The sequence below is a fragment of the Condylostylus longicornis genome, unplaced genomic scaffold, assembly GCF_029603195.1.
Source record: "Condylostylus longicornis isolate FDR11 unplaced genomic scaffold, ASM2960319v2 ptg000084l, whole genome shotgun sequence".
Classification (NCBI taxonomy): Eukaryota; Metazoa; Arthropoda; class Insecta; order Diptera; family Dolichopodidae; genus Condylostylus; species Condylostylus longicornis.
The window spans coordinates 9,314,606-9,335,004 of NW_026578052.1; the positions used below are offsets into that span (position 1 = coordinate 9,314,606).

The 20,399-nt window shown below is 24.8% G+C and overlaps 1 protein-coding gene across 4 annotated transcripts in view; it reads left to right on the forward strand.

Annotated features, from left to right (window-relative positions):
* LOC129613448 (axotactin) overlaps nucleotides 1–20,399 on the forward strand; it is a 138,074-nt gene that overhangs the window by 27,257 nt on the left and 90,418 nt on the right. For all 4 annotated transcript variants that reach the window (XM_055527519.1, XM_055527520.1, XM_055527518.1 and 1 more), the window contains exons 2-6: nucleotides 7,808–8,575; nucleotides 8,643–8,883; nucleotides 15,605–15,824; nucleotides 16,273–16,408; nucleotides 19,303–19,587. In XM_055527519.1, the coding sequence (XP_055383494.1) occupies nucleotides 8,086–8,575; nucleotides 8,643–8,883; nucleotides 15,605–15,824; nucleotides 16,273–16,408; nucleotides 19,303–19,587 (1,372 nt within the window). In that variant the 5' untranslated portion in view covers nucleotides 7,808–8,085. The remainder of the gene's footprint in view (nucleotides 1–7,807; nucleotides 8,576–8,642; nucleotides 8,884–15,604; nucleotides 15,825–16,272; nucleotides 16,409–19,302; nucleotides 19,588–20,399) is intronic.

Consider the following 20,399-nt stretch of genomic DNA (forward strand, 5'->3'; position numbering starts at 1 on the left):
AATATGAAAATTTTTTTTTATTTAATCTCAAAAGAAAATCTCATAAAAAATTATATTTGCTAAAAATTTCGAATCTATTGAAAATAGTATAACTTGTAAATTAATCTGTAAAGTATTCTGTAAGTATAACAAAATATTTATTTTAAATCTGTTTAAGAAATTGCTGTTAAAAGAAAATTAATTTGAATACATTCGGTTTGAATGGATATAACAGCCCTAACCATTTCCGAATAATTTAGTTGGGAGTTTTATTTACCTAGAGTAGAGTGTTATATATACGTTTTAGAATATTTTTTATGAAACTACAACAAGAATATTTCCTTGAAAACTAGAATATTTTCTAAAAATGACTGAGTTCCAAAACGGACATGTTTGATACAAGTATGATATGGTATTTGAAAATCGAACATTATTAATGAATTTTGCTTTGAATCAAATTTTCGTGTTAATTTATTAAAGTAAATCAGAAAATACAAAAATGTATGTTAAAAGAAACTGGTGAACTTTAATTTTTGCTGCACACATGCACACATGCAAATTTAGAAATTTAAAAATTTTGCATTCACATGTGATTTCTATTTTCAGAAGAAATCAATATGATATCATGCATAAATATTTCAACTTCCAACTTCTAATTTCTGCAGAACTTAACGTATTTCAGGAAAATATAGAAAAAAAATTTTTAGTATTAAAATAAACGTGTATTAAGAAAAACTTTGATAGATTGAAATAATGTTAAGATTTATAAAAATGAAGTCCAAATGTTCGTCCCCCAAATTCTTATACCACCAAAATCAATATAGGTTAATAATGAAAGAAGGTAATTCTTAATATTATCGCATTTAAGCTCTCATTTATTGCATTAAATAATATGAGGTCCAACACAAAAAAAAGAAGGATATAAAAAGTCAACTTAATTTTTCTCATATACTTAAAATAACAAGAGAACATTTTATCAAAAAAAATTCACATGCATTAAGAACTCATCGTACATTACACCATAAGTACATTTTGGCAGATATAGAAACACATGCAATCACATACTCCTGTTTAACAAATGATAGTAAGATAGAAGAAAAACATGCAAAAATAAGACATTTTTTTCTCCTTTTTTTTTTTTTTTTTTTTGAAATTATGTGCCACCTTTTTTAAGCTTTCGAGAAAATCAGATCAACGTGTACACAGAAAAGGTTTAAATCTTTTCTTTTTTTTCATTTCTCCATATAGGAAAACGCACGGAAAGTAAAATGTCTTCATTCTAATAATATTTTTCTTTCGTATTACATTTTTTTTTTTTTATTTCTATTGTATTTAAGAATTTTCTGGGGGTACTTTTGTAGCCATATTTCATATCATGTTGTAACTTTTCTCCTGTTAAGAAAAGAAAAACGAATGAAATCTTAACATTTTGCACGAAAAGTTTCCGGTTCATATTCTTTTCCCGTTGATAATATTAAAAAAAAATATTGTATAACAATTGAGAAACTCAAATGTTTTAGTTAAGACGCTTACTTTATTTGATGTATTCACATTTTAAAGAATAGCAATAGTATATTATGGAATAAAAGTAGAAATTATATTGTGTTTGTGTGCATATGAACATAATAGTAGAGTAGCATAACCATTACATTTAAGAGATTTTACATTTATATTAAAAGAGAACGCAACAGTAACAGTAGATTAGGAGGGAAGGAGGAAAAAATTATTAAATTGAGTTTTTTTCACTCGATATATTCCGAATATAAAAAAAATTTATCATTTTCCTGTTCTACTGATAATTTCTAACTTTTTAAACCTAGTATTTATGTGCAATATTTCAAAAAAAAATTATATATATGAAAATTTTTCTTAAGACTCCCTTAAAGATAAAAGATTCAAAAAAAAAATTGCTTTCCTTTTTTCATATTTTATTTTAAAATTTTTGAAAAAACTTCTTGAAAAATTTTTAATTTTTAAATTTATTGAAAGTGTCATAAAATTATTTTTCTTAAAATTTTATGCTTTATATATGCATATAAAATTTTAGTAACTTTTTAATATTGCAGATTGAAAAGAAGAAGAAAATTTGAAATCAACTATAAATTTATTTGAGAAGAATACAATCAAAAATTCTTCACGCATATACTAGAGGATTAAATTGAAAATTTACTAATTTATAGTTAATACTTTTAAAAATCCATAATAGGGTCGTAAATTTTTAAGAGAAACTGATAGGAGCACGGGAACGATATCTCTAATTAGACGGTTGTGATTTATTTTTGTACCCTACACCTATTGTTAATATTGTAGCGATCGTCACAGCATAAGTATGGTGTTCTCCTCCAAAAAGTTCGGATATTATTTCCAAAATATATAAAACATCATGTCTGAGAAAATAGCAATATCATCGATTTAGTACTGGTTGTATAGAAAAAAATCTAATTTCCAATTTATGATATATAGAAACAAAAAGTAAGCAACAAAGAAATTCATAATAAAAAGAACTTAATTGCTATATCAACCCACAACAGCTTTGTTAAAAACTGGTTTAAGTATCTGGAAACGAAAAATTCATATCCCCCACATGTTTTAAGCTATACCGAAACTTCCAAGCAAAACCGCACCTCTTTACAAAGGGAGACAAACTCGCACGATAATCGTCCTAGATCAAAATTTGTGTTAAAATTATTGTTTTTCTTTTTCTCTCATCTACTTCTCATATAGATGAATATTTCGCAGATCACACCAAACACTTAGTTTATACTCTCCGATTATTTATCATACTCATGCAGTTTTAAAATTTTTTTAAAATTTTGTATTTTTTCGCTTAAACTATTTTAAATTTTTATACTTTTATTTTATATTTAATTAATTCAGACATTTTTCACATATTTTGGGTAACATGTTTGAAGAATAATTTATGAAAAAAAACTATGAAAAGTTTTTGTCACATTCAGTCACATGTGTGGAACCATTTTTCGTTTTTTTTTTAATGAATAATTGCTTAAAATTTTCACTATAATATTAAAAAAATAAACAAGTATATTTTTTATATGATTATTCATTAATGTCTAATATTAAAAAAAAAAATTATGAATAAATGAATGAATAAACTATTCTGAATTGCTTTCAAACTAAACGAGAATTTAAAAAAAAATTTGTTTTTTTTCATTCATTTCAATGTCATCGAGTTTATGAAACATATAGAATGAAACTGCTTATTTTTCAAAATTTTCATGACTTACGTATGTATAGTTTGTCCATATACAACACGTACGTCATCTAATATAATATTACGTGTGTACATTCATTCGTACATGTGCCTCGTATTAAGCAGAATATGTGTTCAAAGCAATTATTCTAAATTAATGATTATGTTTAGCGAATAGCATTTTATTAAATTTTAATATTTAAGTTATGTCATTAATTAATTTTAAAGTTGTTGCCACAAGACTTTACAAAAAAACTAATTCATTCTGTTTCATTCTCTGTAATTTTCTAACATTAAATTAATTTGCTCGAAATATTTTTTAGCCTTTTTCAAAAATATGCGTCCGTCATAATACATCTATACAAAATTTTTGTTCACGTCGAACGCTTAAAAATTATTTTTGAAATGAAAAGTTGAAAATTATAAAATCCAAGAAAATTTTTCTAATTTAAATTAGCGCATAAAAATGCAACGGACCCGCGTAATAATTCAATAACTTCTCAATACACAATCTTAGAATTTGAAAATTTTTGAGTACTTTTTTTCCATAATGACTCAATTTCAATTCTCTTTAATTTCTCAAAACAGTCTGCATTCTCGATGATTCAATCAAATCGAATTTTGTGTTTAAATATTCATTTCTCTATTATCCTAAAAAAACAAATTCATTTTTAAAACATAGCTACTTATATATTCAAAAAAAAAAGTCTGAATTTGAGTCCAAGTGAAACCGTTTTATTTGAAAGAAATTTTATTTTTCTCTATTTTTATGTTCCGATAAACTTTTTTTTCATCAACTGTAGTGAAGAGCAAGTTTGGAAAAAAAAAAGTTATTTCCTTCTTCCTTCTGCTTTATTTTTTTTTTTCATTTTTCATTAATTACCACTGACATTTTAACCAGCATATAATAATTCATCATCTGTTGGCCATATTGAAGGAAAAAGTATATATGTATGTACGTATGAAAAGAATAACCCCAGAAAAGTTAAACTAAAAGTCATAAAACTTTTCCCCTATTTTTTTTTTGTTGTTGTTTTTTTTTTATTCCAATTTATTCCGTCGATGTTTCAAAACTGATTTTGTTGCATAATTAATGCATTATTTTAGAATGCATCAAAAGAAGAAGGAAAACAAAAAACGAAAGAACCATAAAACAATCAAAGTAAAAGTTTTCCGTTTCGATCGTTCAGATTTGAAGGTTTGAATAATAGTTTTTGCTCAAATTTTTTTTTGTTATTCTCTTTTTTTTCAAGTTTTTTTTCTTCTCTTTTTGTGTCAGAATATAGAGGGAAAAGTTATCAGTTTCAATTTGTCAAAGTGACAAGTAAAATCTTTATTTAAAGACATTTCTATTTTTTTTTTGCCTGAAGCGAAGAAATAAAATTATCGGAATATTATTAGAGGGGGGGGAAAGAGGACAGTGATTATACAGTGATAATTAAAAAAAGAAGAGCATTGAAATTGATTGAAAATAATTAATTTTATTTTTTATAATTTATTATTTTCAATTGATATGAAAATGTATTAATTTACCTGAATTCAAAATAATTAAAATTCGGTTAATTCTTATTTGCGAAAATTTTATAGATTTAAAATATTTTTAAGAAAAAAAAAATGAGTGCAAATTAAAAAAAAATAAAGAGTATTATAAATTGTAAGATACTATTGAATCCTTAAGAGAAATCGAAGGATCAATGAACAAACTCGCTATGAACGCTTGACTACCACGAGACAGTTATTCTTGGAGTAATTTTTCTGACAGCTCCAATAACATTTGCTACCTGTTCATATTATGGGAAAACTTGAAACCTATTTCCTACAAAAAATATCGCAAAGAGCCGCTAAGAAAATTCGAGAATATACGTAGTAAAAAAATTACGAAAAATGCACAAGAATAATTTTTTTGCAAATTTTTTATTCTTTACAATAATTGTATTCTCCTAGAAGTATGCAATATTTCTCCAAGACATATGCAATATTTCGCGATTTAAATTTAAAAAATTCAAATATTTTACAAAATCTTTTAAAATTTCTAAATTTTAACGAAATTAAATTCTTAAATTAACCTAATTTATGTATTTAACTATTGATTGTTCAATTGTATTTAAATTAACCTTATTGTAATCGCACTTGTAGACATAAACCTATTAAATAGCATAGGTACACATTTAAATATTTTTGTCATAAATTTTTGATATGAGTTTGTACTTGGGAATACCCAATACCCATTTACTATCAAAATTTTATTCTATACTTATTTGCCTAAGTTACATTAAAAAAAAATCAGCAAAACAAAAGTCTTTTTCATTTAAAAATCAACAAAACGAACAAAACAAATTAAACATGTAAAAAGACCATTGACATACAGAAAACTTCACCATTATCTCACTAATGTAGAATTCACTAAAGAATTAAAGCCCAATAAAACAAAATTTTACAATATTTCATAACATGATCATTAAATTATTATTAATAATTTATGAGAAAATTTTTGACAAAAATTTTTTCTCTATTTAAAATACAAATTTTTTACTTCTATCATGGCTAGACATAAATTTATTACAGCAATTAACAATAAAAAAAAAAGGAAAAAAAAAAATGGACAGAAAAATGTGTTCATTTTTTTTCTCTTTTTTTTTATTAATATTTTGTACAAGTTTTGTTGGCAAAATGCTAACCAAAAGCCTGAATTCATTGACCTGCTTATATTTTTATTATGAAAAAAAAAACAGTAAAACTGAAAAACAAAACTCTTTTCAAGCACAAATAATAAAGAAAAAATAGACCCAAAGGATTCGAAGTAAACAAAAATTTATCAAATAAATAAAAACAAAATAGCAGTTACATTGTAAACCTTTTTTGTAAAAATAAAAATACGTGAATATAGAAACGTAAAATAAATTAGCATACGAACGAAGGATTTAATGAACGAATACTAAAAACTTGCCTTAACAATGCGAATAAGCCATTTAATATGAATTACTTTGACAATTCCACACTTTTCAAAATTTTTTCAAATCTGTGTTAGAGTAAGTTTATTATAAAATTATGTTTTGTACTCTTTTCCGAGCTGAAATCATCTGGAACTGCTGTTTTTCCTTTGTTTTTTCTCATAATTCTCAAATAATTTGCTAAATTTCAAAGGCTTAAACTTAAATGGTGCCATAAAACAGTATCCATTATTCAAATCTGCTCTCGAATTTCAAATTTCACGAAAGTTCTTTCATCAAACTTATAAGATAATTTTGATACTTAAAATTTCAAAATAAGCAAAAGTGTCTTGTTATCCAAAGCATGTCAGCCTCTCTCGAACAATTGAAATTATTTAAGTTGTAACAGCACTACACACCCTAGTTTCCTTCTCAAATAACATTTCACACAATTTTAATTGAATTTACTGGATTTACACAACTATACAATTTTTAATTTACTAGAAACTAGGATTAATTGTTTAGATTACTAATTTGATGTCATTTTATATAATATGAAAAAAAGGAGAAAATCTACTACTAAGAATATCATCTTCAAATCTAATTTAAAATTAAATATTGAATTTTTTTTTTAATTTTAAAAATAAACTAAAAAGAAATTACACAAATGTAGAATTTTTTCACATAACTGTAATACTATTACGGCAATAATTCGCTCAATAAATAAATTTTTGAGCACAAAAACTAAACCAAAAAAAAAAATTTAACAGTAAAAGTTTTTGTACTTTTATATTTTATATAGACTAAAGCAATTACCCTAGTATACTTTTAAAATTTTATGAACCATTTCAATATTACAGAACATCTGTTACCCCCTAATCTTTTAAACATGCACGTATAATCGTACATGTATATATAACATATAGTCATATATAACATGTCAAAAATATGAACTCAGTTAAATTTTAAATGTCATTTTCAAATTACAAAAAAAAAGCTCCTTTGCTTTTACTCCTTGTAATTTATTTCTTTTTTTTTAATTGTACAATAAATGCACAATAATAATTGTAAAATTCACATTTTATTTGGATGGTAACGTACTAGGGCTTGTACGTACATGATGTTGACAAAAATGATATAGGATTATTAAATTATTTGATTAATTGTTCCATTTCTCTTCTCACCACAGCAGTTTTATTAAATATTTATTATACGTTCTGTGGTGATAAGTAGTTGTAAACTCAACAAAAACAGAGAGTTTAATTTACTTTTTCTAAATCACTCTCAAGTGGTTACTATTACAATGCTGCTAATGTAGTATAAACAAAATTTCTCTTTCTTTCTATAATTTTGTATGTTGTAAAGGCAAAATGACATCACAACCCTTAGAACTACTGCCACAATGTTTTAAGGTCAAAAAACTATTGCACTAAAACTTGCGTTCTATCTCTATGCTAACTCTGCTGCTATCCTCAAAATTTGAATATTGTAAAATTTCTTCTTTAAAATTACAACATCTTCCCAGAGTACCGCAAACACTTATTGCAGGCAAACATTTTCTGTTCACTGTGTCTTGAATGTGTTCACATCCACTTGTATAAATTGAAATAAAAACATTATTTTTTTACAACAAATATTATTTTTTAAAGAAATTTAATTTTTTCATTTTTTTTACTTTTAATTTCAGCGTCTCCAGCATAAAGCTTTAACTATCAAGATAAAAGGAATTAAACAATAAAAAAATTTTTTCTCAACTTAGTTAATTGGTAACATAATAATTTACTAACCCTTTAGTCAAAAGGTTCTTTCAAATAATTGAAGCGGCATAAAATATAGCACTAATTAAAGCAAAAAAAAGCAACATTAAAGCAACATTAAGGCAACATAAAAGTAACTGAAACAATAACAATACTACAAAATAGCAGTGTGCATACAATAAGAAAAAAAAAGATTTTCATCTGAAAAATGAAAATTCATAGCAGTAAATTACTGACGCGACAACGTCACAAAAAAATAATCTCTTTATTTAATCTAATTGTTGTATTAGAATTATTTTCATTTATTAAAATGGTACCAGCTCCAACAAGTTCCAATAGTAGTAATAATCCAAATAGTAATATACATTTAAATTCGAATATTAATAGTAATTTAAATAATCAAATGATTCATGGTATTAATTCAACATTAAATAATAATATAAATGGTAGTAGTATTGGAAATACTGGTATTATTATTAGTGGTAGCGGAATGAGTAGTAATATTAAAGAAATAAAAATATATGATAAGTGTACTGGTCCCGGTGACCCCGGTCCATGTAAAAATTTTGTATATAGATGGCGATATGAACAAACAACTGATTCATGTATACAATTTATATGGGGTGGTTGTGAAGGAAATAATAATAATCGTTTTAGTACTGAAGCTGAATGTCAACTTCATTGTATTGGTGATCAACGTAAGAAATTTTAATATTTTTTATATTTTTACAAAAATTATTAATAAATAAATTTTTATATTTAAAGATACACCATCAACAAATATGGTTACAACAACCAAAAGTCCAGCTGAACCAACTGAATCGGGTGATGATAAAATTGATATACAAACACAAATACCACCAGATCAAAATCGTCCACAACCAAGTGAATCAAATGATCCAGAATTAACATTTGAGGAGAATGGTACAGAGAAAACATTTATGTTTGCTAAAAATAATACTTTTATACAATTGGATGGTGAAATTATACAAACATTTCAATTAAGGCAAGTTTATTTATATGGCATTTTATTTTAGACAAGTAATTTATATTGCATGTGTGGGACTAGTAATGTGGTAAACATCATTTATTGTTGTTTATCACATATGTAATTAAACGAGCAACTAAGTGATTTTAATCTATATTTCGTATCAAAATGTCAATATGTTTGATCATTGTAGGTCCTTCATGGTTCACTTACATGAGCATTATTTTTAGGGGTCTAACGAATCTCTGTATTTTATTTCAGGAGGAAATCAATACTTTATGCTTACGCAGTTCCCTCAATTGAAATAGGTTGTTAATCTATGACGATTATTTACAATAATTTATTAAATGCCAGAGTGTTGAATATAAAAAGAAAAAATTCAACGTATCTATAGCAAATTTAAAATACCTATATAACAATTTCTTTAATAATTTTCAATTGAACAACATCCTCAAAAAATCTCGAGGAACTATAGAATTAATCATAAAATATCCATATAAGTAATTGTATAATTCACAATGTACTAGATTTCTTTTTAAAGACTTTTTCAATCTTTAACAATTTAATCAATATAATAAGAAAGATTATGTTTCTACAATACATACTAAATTTCCTTTTGGCCGGTCTTCTTGTAGATTGTAGATTTTAAGGGAACCGAGTGGGACAGGAGTAGCCCCCCAAGCCACCGCAGCCATTCTCGACTTATTGCAGCCTTCCCACGCTCCCATCTATAGTCTTCTTAAAAGCTATACCTTTTTTTTCTATTATACCATTGCGGTATTGCAACTTTCCACAGCAAGTAAATAATTCATTTCCAACTTGAAAGCTACATCACACTGTTACATTCTTGTTAACTCGGTTCTTGAAAATAAAAAAAAATTTTAAGTTCAATATTTTTATATAGAAAAATATTTTTGATTATCGTGCAATTTTGTTTTAATCTTAAAAATTCTTTTGCTGTCATTCTTGTATAAGAAATTTAAAGTATCGATTCCTTGATATTTATAAAGATTTCTTTTGTTAATTTTTTATATGATCAACTATAAACTTTATTTAAATTCAAAAGAATTTAATAATACACTAATTAGGGATAACCAGAAACGTTTTTTTTTTAATCAAACAAAAAAGATGAACAAATATTTTTAAATGACAATTTGAACGAGTTGCCGACGTCAGGTTTTAATATTTTTATTATCTACATTTTTATTTTTAATAAGTTCAAATAAATGGTTTAGAAAATTCACTCAAAAAGTATTCTATTCAAATAAACTATTTTATTATTCGATAAGTGTACTAATTTTAAAATTGCTTAGAATGCGCATTGATAAAATTCGTCCCACATAACAAGTTTTGAAATTTGCAAAAACTTTTTAACTCTCCATTAAATAAAAACGATAAAATTTCCATTTTCATATCAAATAAAGCATTCAAAATCACGTTAACAAAGATTTTTTATATATGTATATTTTTTTTTGCCTTTCTTTCATTTTATTGAAATATAATATTCCTAGCTTTTATCAGTTTTAATAATTTTTCAACACTCTAAACTTTCACAGGCAAAAAAAATTATCAACAATTTGAGTTTCAAAAAAAATAATCGTATACGTTTACAATAACGGGCAGAGCCATTTATAGAATCACAAAAAGGAGTAACAATAAAAACAAAAAAGATAAAAACTCGTTAATTTTTTTTCTATAAAAATTTTTTTTGTTAACGTATTGGTTTTTTAATTAAATTTTTATTTATTGATTTTGGTTTCGTATATGTTACCAAACTCAATGCGATCTATTCATAACTGCACGTATCCTAACCGCACATACATACATGGAGATAGAAATAAAAAAGACTCAAATCCCGTATACATACATATTTGTGTTTAGTAGATACTATAAACATTTTTTTTCAACGCCTTTTAAAACGCCAATAAACAATAAGATTTTCAGTTTTTTAATATTCCATACTTTATTAACATTGGTATTCAAAAATGAATTAAGAAATTTTCTTTAAACATTATAAATATTACGATTCGTGCATAATAAATATTGATACTGTTCAGATCATGCTGAGTATTGAGTAAAATGAATTCTCTTTTGGCATTAATGGGAAGAAATGGGAAACAACTGAATTTTTTAAATTGATTACTTTGTTCAAATACGAATGATAAAAATTATACATATAAGGATATATAAGTAAAACATGATTATTCAACTAACGGACAACTGTGACTAATTAAAATCCGATGAATTTTGTGAATTTATATGAACTAAAAATTAAAAATTTTAAGAATACAGCAGCTGAACTTTCAGTATAATATTAATTTACAAGTTTAAAATATCATAGTGGAAATTCTGATTGAACTTACCGAAATACAAATTTATATAAATCTTCTGAATATTTTGTAGCTTATCCAGCAAAGAAATTAACCCGATAAAATAAATTTTTAATTCTTAAAGAAGAAATTTTCACGATAAAATAAATTTTTATGCTGGAATTTAACCAATCAACATGTAGCAAAATTCAATCATGACTGAACTGACTAACATTCAAACACGTTAGTGTTGACGTCGATGCAAAATATACATTGGATATCTTTTTGGCTGGATTGTGAAGAGACGATGATAGCGCTGCGCCGCAAGAATATGATTGCAATAATATCAACATTTTAATTTTGAACTATGTTTAGCATTAGCTGAAACCAAGTAAATTAGCGAATTCACAAAGCTATAAATCTGAAAATATTACCTTAATATCACTGTTTCATTATTTTAATTAAGGTTAAGCTTCAATAGCAATACAGAACATAAAACACAATACATTTACGTACGTACATATATAGGTTATAGGTAACACGTACATTCGCATTACACATTGGCAAGGCCCGTTGCGATACCGCTGAATTCCTGCTACCTATATTCCTACATTCAAATTACAAAAACTTCCTCCTTATTATTTTTTCAATATTTTTCGAATTTCTTTCTTTAATAGAATTTTTTTAAAAATTTATCAGAACTTTAACAACTTAACTCTGTCTGAATTTTTACAACTTAACTCGATCGTTACCCTATTCTAAAATTCAACATATCATAAATTAGATTTTCATTCACTTAATAAAATCTCATATCGCGACCTGCAACCTTGTGCCCATCCAAGAATAATTTATAAACTTCATTTAACTTTTATTCAAACTCACGTTATTCCTTTAAATGCATACATACACACATATACATCCTTGAATAATTTTTTAATAAATTTCTTTTTTCTATATTCCAAAGAAAGTTAAATTGAAAACAATTTAATAATAAACTTAAATATTTATTGTAACATTATTATATTATTGCAAAAATATCCAAGTTCAAGTAACTCTAAATAACCCGTATGTATAGTGCTTTATATAATATTATTTAAAACCCAGAGTATCAAACCGACTACTTTCAAAAAGGAATGTTCATCGTTGATATAAGAATAGACGGCACATACGAAAATATGATACACATCAATAACAAAAACCGTTATTACGTTTATGCATAAAATAAACAAGAAAAATAAAAATGACTTCGAATTTCCAATCATAAATTTTATCTAAGACCAGTCAACGGTTTTTAATTAATTTTATAAGAAACTGGGGCGAAAAAAAGAAACTGTAATTGTATGTACATACATACATATTTACATATTAATTATTATTCGAGCTATTTTAGGTTAGGTTTTACTGCATAAAAGTAGAACGTACACAATTGATATTGACCAATGACCCCCATGTTGTTAACTTTTGTTTAAAAACCCTGCAGTTGTGTAACATTTGTTCATTTAGTTGCTTGATTCCAATTAGAGCACATTAAAACTTTTTTTAATCAACCGAGCTGAACAGCATTATGTAATTAAGAAATACTTTTATATTTTGCATCTGTACTACCATACTGAAAAAAAACTTAAGCAACATTAGTGACAGTTTTGATCTCATCGTTTAGATATTTCTTTAACTCAGCTTCTTTCTTTCTTTTAACTTTCAGCAAGTTTTTATTCCAAACAAATTTCTTTACATGGGAAAATGTTATATCATAAGTGGATATGAACAAAGTTTTTTCTAAATATTACTTAAAATATTTGAAGTTTAAAATGAAAACATATGAAAATATTTGTCAAATTTAATTAAAAATAAGAATTTTACATCGCATTCAAATTTGATTATATTGTAATTTTCTTTTAATGAATCTATTCTGCTAATTCCGCTCCAGATTTTGACATATGTATTGTACTAAAATAATGTATTGTTAAAACCATCTGGCGTCGTAATTATAAATTTTTTTACGTCAAATGAATGAATGGAAAAGAAAGACAGACTCTACGGCACTATAATCTATTAATCTTTATTAACCTTTTAAGTGTGTTCATAAACCATAAAATTCAAAAAGTTATGTAAAGTAACTAGCAAGAAGGAATCGTTTTTTTACTGATTCGAACTTTAAATTATATATGACACATTTGTTTAAGAGACAACCCTAATATTATGTATGTTTGCGATAATTTTTTCGTTCAGTACTTCATGGAGAAGTTGAAGATATGTCAAAATAAAAACCGCTACCTAATTACAAGTGTTTGCAGGAGATTTTTGCATCAATTCCCCATGTACAGAAGATTCATTTGAAAGGGGAAAGCATATGAAAACCATTTGCTCTGTTTATATGACAGATTTAAGCGTATTTGAAGTGCTTTCCATGCCCATATTTACTTTACTTGATTTGAAGCCGACACCACTCCAGTTAATCAAAAAGTATTGTAACGATGTAATTGATGAAAAAGCACCTTGTGTAAATAGGCAAAATACGGATATTTTTTTCTAATATAGTATTTGACAATTAATTTCGGTTGTAGTTGGCTGCGCTGAAATTGAAAAATAGAGTTTTAATATTGCAAGCTAACTGTCATTTCCAAATTTTTATTTAAATTGCAAAAAATAAAAGAAGCTTTCTTTTTTTCTTTATTAAGTACAAAAATTTTATTTTAAATTTTTTTAATATACATTGTGTATACAGAACTAAAATTCAGAAACAAAATTTCACATTTTATTAAAAAAAATATAAATTGGAAATTCAGCAAGAGAATGGAAATTGAGAATGGCGCGTGTTATATAATTTGAAAGCAAAACTAGAAGCCCGCCCAATAGTTGAATTACGCTTATCCAGTTTCAAATTAGAATTCTTGTTTTATTAATTAAATTAGAAACATACGTATGTATATACTTACGATGTCTGGGCATTTCCAAATCCAATTGGACTTTTTACTTTTCACGAAAGAAATGAATGGATGGTGACTAACATTCGTATAGACAAATTTAAGAATAAACTAGATAAGTACATACGCAACGCGAAAAATTCCAACAGAGAATTACACTGAAACTCCAACTGAGAATTACGCGAAACTCCAACAGAACATGATCTTCACATTCTTGCTATGCGGCGAGTTAAAAAATCGAGAAACGATAAGACTAGAACTAGCTGTGGATGGGTTGGCAAAGAATTTAATATGTAAGATATAATGTGATTGATAAATTGAAAATGTTTATAAGCAGTTTTCTGTTTAATCCAACTTTTTTATAATATGAACTAGCAATCTAACTGCCAACCTACTTACGTCTGTAAGTATGGAAATAAATATCAAAATTGTTCGTGATATTACAACGAAACACAAGCAAATTCATCCGCTAACAAATGCATTCTGAATTTTTAACCAAATTTAATTTACTTAAAAATTTCAATATTTGGAGGACTAGCTATTTATGGATTTTCAATTAGAAATTTGCTTGTGAGTTATGATAGATATATAGAGTCTTAAAGTTAATTTGAATGAAAACATAAAGCCCAATGAATCCAAAGTCTTTTTCAAATAAATTGTATAATTTTTTAAATCAAAGGGATCAAATTATAAAAAAAATTTTTTTGTAATTTTTTTTTTATTTTTAATTATACGAAATTGTTTCACATCAAAAAATAATACATTTTAATACCCATACATTTACAAAAATATCCTTAAAAGGATATAAAAGCTAATTATAAAATTTTGAAACTTTATAACAAAAAAAAAAAACTAAGAAAATTAAATTTTTGATTTTTTTTGCGGTTTTAATTCAACATTTTCAATTTTTATTTTTACTTTACTTACGACAACAAAAAACAACAAGTAACAAGCAAAAATATGAATTGAAACAAACTTTAAAACAAGAAGATTCTTCAAGGACTTAAGAACGGATATTTTAATAATCCTTTTTCGGCTTAAACAAAATTAAAAAAGAAATGTTTTTGTCTTTTTCTTCATAATTTCGCTTTTTAACAAAATTATTGCGGGTAGTTTCTTTTTTTTTGTTTTTATGTTCTTCATCTTTTTCAAGTTGAATTAAAAAGAAATAAATTTATCCTTTCTCGAGAAAATTTTGTAATTTTTTTATGTCCTCAAAGTATTTGTACGTCAAACAAATTCGATCGGGCCTGTGAGGCATTTTAACCAAAAAATATTTTTTAAATATATTAATTTCGTTCCGTACTAATGGAAAAACACTTGATCAGTTAGATTATATTATTAGGCTTTCCAAAAAGTCAAATTTAACTATAAATCAGAAAAAAATATAATAACGAACCATCCTATACCAAAAAAATTTACATCGTTTGCACTGAACTTTTAGTATGAAAATAATTTGAATACCTAGTTTTAGTAACATTACAAATTTATTTTATTATCTTACAGATTATGTCGTGAAATATCATTTGATTTCCGAACACGTTTACCTCATGGCCTTTTGGTTTATCATAATGTTAAAAATCCAGATGGAATTGATTTAGCACCATACGCATTGTATGTTATAGTTGAGAAAGGACAATTAAAAGTTGTACATGTTTTTGGTAAACATTCAACAAGTGTTACAGTTGGTGAAGGTTTAAATCGTGATGAATGGCATAGTGTTACGGTAAGAAAAATAACTATTATATTATTTTAGTTTTAAAAATGTTGCAAACGCAATATTACTCTTAAATTAGCTCTGGTTTTCATTTAATTTGAAAATTGAAATAATTAGCGCTAGATAATATGAATGAAAATTTGTTTCCAATATTTATCAAACATTTTCAAATCAACTTAGCATCAAATACCCAAAATATACAGGAAAATGAGGGCATAAATTTAAAATTTTCCAAATTTTTTTTTTTTTGTTAATTTATTTGCCAAGTGAAAATTGGTCAATTAAACTTACTTTAAATTTAATAAAGTTTCTTTTAAAATAACAAGAATTTCATCTCTTAGTCGATTCGATTGAAAATTATTGAAAATTATTTTGGTTTTCAGTTATACCACTAACAGAATACATAATTATTGATGATTAATTGAAAATTCTTATTTTTCTTTTTTATTATTTTAAGGTACGAATTGATGTACATGGCGCTAGATTAATAGCAAGGGTCGATAATAGCCAAGAAGAAGTTTATTTAAAAGGATTAAATCATGATACAAACTATGGTGTTTCAACAAATTTACCTTCAGTTGTATTGGTTGGTGGTAAGATTTAATATAAATTTGTACTATAATAAAATTATTCTTCAATTGGCCTCAATCTGCTTCTCAAATTTTAAGAAAATAAAATTCATTTTCTTAATTTTTCTTTTTAAATGAAACTTGTCGTTTAATTTTAAAGACATTTGTGTCGATTGTTCGATTTTATTTAATTTTCTTTTATGCAACTGAAGTTATGGACGACTTGTGATTTCTTAATCGTATTATTTCTTTTCCAATTGGAATTTCAATAGTCTTCTGACGATTGAAAATCGTATAATTGAAAAAGAATTTTTTTTATTTTAAATATCTATTGATAAAGTCCTTGTTTTATTTTTGTATTAAGTCTTAAAGTAAAATAAATATGGCCAGAAAATTACGCCAATAACATATTATATCCTTGAACATATTGTATTCTATTATCAAGGATAATATTTAAGACTTTCGAACTTAGAAGAATTAAAATGGATTTTTTCTTAGGATAAATTGTAGAAATGTATAAAACTTTCTGGAATATATAAAATTAATTGATTTGCATTGTAAAAGAATTAAATTAAATTCTGTCATAAAAGAAACATTCATAAATTTTATGAATTTTTTTAAGAACTGTAGAAAAACTTAATTATAATCATTATTACAAATTATCGCTTTAAAGCTTAACAAAATGAATTATGTAAATGAAAGGACGTTATGTTTTAAAGCAATTTTGAACGCAATTTTACATATTTAAGAAAAAATTTTGTATTTGAAATTTTAAAATTCAGAAATTATGTTCTCAGAAGTTCGTATATATTATGGGAAGTAAATTTAAAAAGAAAATCATATGAGTTTTCAGAAAAATTATAGAAAATAATTATAGAAAATAATACAAAAATTTAATGAGGACTTTTTAAAACTTTGCTTACTAACTAACAAAATTCAAGTTGTACAAAAAATAATATTTTTTTTCTAAAAAATTATGCGTTCAATTCATTTTTAATTGCACATATTGTTACGATATTCATTTTAAAAATTAATTAAATTGCTCAGTTTAAAAATTTAATTAAAATTTTTTGAAATTCAAATATTTTTGTATTCGGGTTTTTGTTGAAATTTTCTTTTAAACTTTTCTTCAGTAGTTGAAATTATGTTCAAACACAAAAAAAACCAAATTTTTCAATTTTATAATTCAATTCGAAAGTTTATTACATAATATACTCAAAATGTTCAAAATAGTGCCTTTAAAGAAAATTTAAATGACTACTTTAAAATTTTCGAATATAAAAACTGATTTTTAGTTTTTTTTTTGATAATAATGTGAACCTACATGTAATTTAAATGCAAAGGAATTAAATTGCAGAAAAAAATATTTAATTTCGTTTCAATTAAAATGCTGTATAGAAAATTTTCATAAGTAAACAATCTTGAGTTGCATGTTAAATCTTATTGTCATGGTTTATATAGAAAATAAGTTTTTGAAAATAATTAGAAACAAAACATGAAAGACCAAATTATTTCTTATTACTTATATTTTTTATTATATTTATTATCCTTATGACTTGCAATGCTGCCAGAATTGGTAAGTCAACTTAGAACCCCGCCCCGCACAACTTTTTTATTTTTTAATCTGGCCTATTTGTTTGTTATGCTTTATTTAAACTGAACATAACTACAAACTTTTATGATACAATATTATTATTATAATTGCCAATTTTTTCATATTATAAATTTTTCTTCTAAAGTTAAATTTAAAACCAATTTTCTCATCGAAAAAAAATTTAAAATTTAATGAAAATTTCAAAAATTTCTTTAGCAATTTTAATTTTTCCTTTACAAAATATTTAATATCCTCAATAAGGAATTTAAATATCCTTAAATTAAATAACAAAATTTTCTATTCAAAAAAATTTTTCTTTAAAGTTCTTTATTTTCTGAATTGTTAATATTTTTTTTATTATGCTACTTTTTTTTGTATATTTTTGTACAAAAATTTAAGCAATATTCAAATCTATTTGACTTTAAAATTAAAAAAAAAGCAAAAAACCTTTTATTGTAAAAATTTATGTAATATAAAATTAAAAAATAAAAGAAATATTCTTGTTAATTAATGCTAAAGCTGCTATAAAATCCATTTATTTTGTCTAAATTATAATAGTTTTCCTCAATTATCCTTAAAGAGAGAACCAAAACAGAAAGAATAAACGTTCGTTTATAATGGGAAATGTTAAAATTTTTAATATAATCGCATACATATTCAAACAATATAGTCATTTATACATTTGTACAGTTGTATATATTGGGTTCCATGTAATCTGTCTATTTCATTTTATCCTTTTCCAGATTTACTTTTATATACCGTCAATCTATGGTATAAATACCAACTCTGACAATAAACTTTTCACCAGAAAATTTAAATAGAAATTAAAAACTTTTCGTTTCTGTGATCTTCCTCTTGCTTTTTTTTTTTTTTCATTTTTTTGGGGGATAATAACAATGCAATAAAAATTTATAAGAAAAACAATATAAAAATTTAGAAAAATTAAAATAAAATGAAAATATCGAAAGAAAAAAAGCCAAAATGGCGAAAATTTTTGCCCAAAAATTTTCGAATTTTTTATCCTTTTCTTGTTTTTTATTTTTTTGCTCTCATTTTCTTTTTAACAATTTTGTTTCTTTTTTATTTCATCTCTTTTTTTCTAATTAAAAAAAATAAAAAAAACAATAATTAAAAAATAATTTTTTTTTTGTTTAAGTTTTTCATTTCAAAAACCTTAAAAATTTTTAAACACAAATGTTGCATGCTCACATTTTTGTTCGAAACAGCCAAAAAAACATTCATTCTAACACGTACACTAGCATCAAATATGACGACGACATACTGATTAAAATATTCTGTTTTTTTTTTTATATTATTATTGCAGGACTATCATCTGAGGAGAAACTTCATGGTGTTAAATATATAATTGAATCATTTGTTGGTTGTATACGTAAAATAACATTAAAATCTGGTAAAGCTGCATCAGATCTTTTACCTATTATGCCATTAATTGCTACAAAACATGAAAATGTCAATGAAGGTTGCATTAACAAATGTCATAGTAATTCAAATTTATGTTTTGTTGGATCAAGATGTATAAATCATTATTATGATGTGTCATGTGATTGTTTTAGTACAAATTATGAAGGTGAAAATTGTGACATTTATAGTAAGTATTTTTTTAATATGTTTAATTTTTTTTTTTAATTTTATAATAGAAAATTGCATAAACGTTATATAATGAGTTCACTATGTTGAATTGTTTTTTAGGTCAAAATTTAATTTTATTACATTAAGAAATTAAACAAATATCAGTGTATAGTAATAGAATTTTAAAAAGTAGGACATGTTAGTTGTTGTAATATAGGAATGGATATGGGGAGGAATTACTATGTTGAAAATGTTTACTATAAAACGGGCTGGGTGGTTTGATTCATAAGCATATTAAGTAAATGCGTGCGTGAAAAAGTGGAACCGTACTTAATTACTAAGCACTTTACCAGTTAAACTTGCAAACAAGTGATACACAAAATCAGATGAAACCTAATGGTGGCAAGAAGCTATTTGTTCAAAAAATGGGTTGACATAGAATTAAAATTAAAATTTTGTTAATTTTGAAAAACAAGTAAACTATAAAGTATTTGTTAACTTCATACATATAGTTAAAATATTGTTAGGTTTGGTCGATATAACATCCATTGTCATCATTAGAAATAAATTCTAATGTAAAACTGAACTAAAGCCAATGTGCTGAGTAGAAAGAAATGGATACTAGAATAATTTGTTTAATAACTTTCTATCTTAAAGGGCTTAGAATTGCTAATACGCATGAACGTGTTCATGCAAGCATACATGTGCAGATCCATATTGCACCAAAGCTCAGAATATGTTTTAATATATATTTGTGTTCCTAAAAAATCACTGATACAAAGATGAAAACAAGTCTAAATCATGATGTTTATAAAATTCTATTGTTCGTGT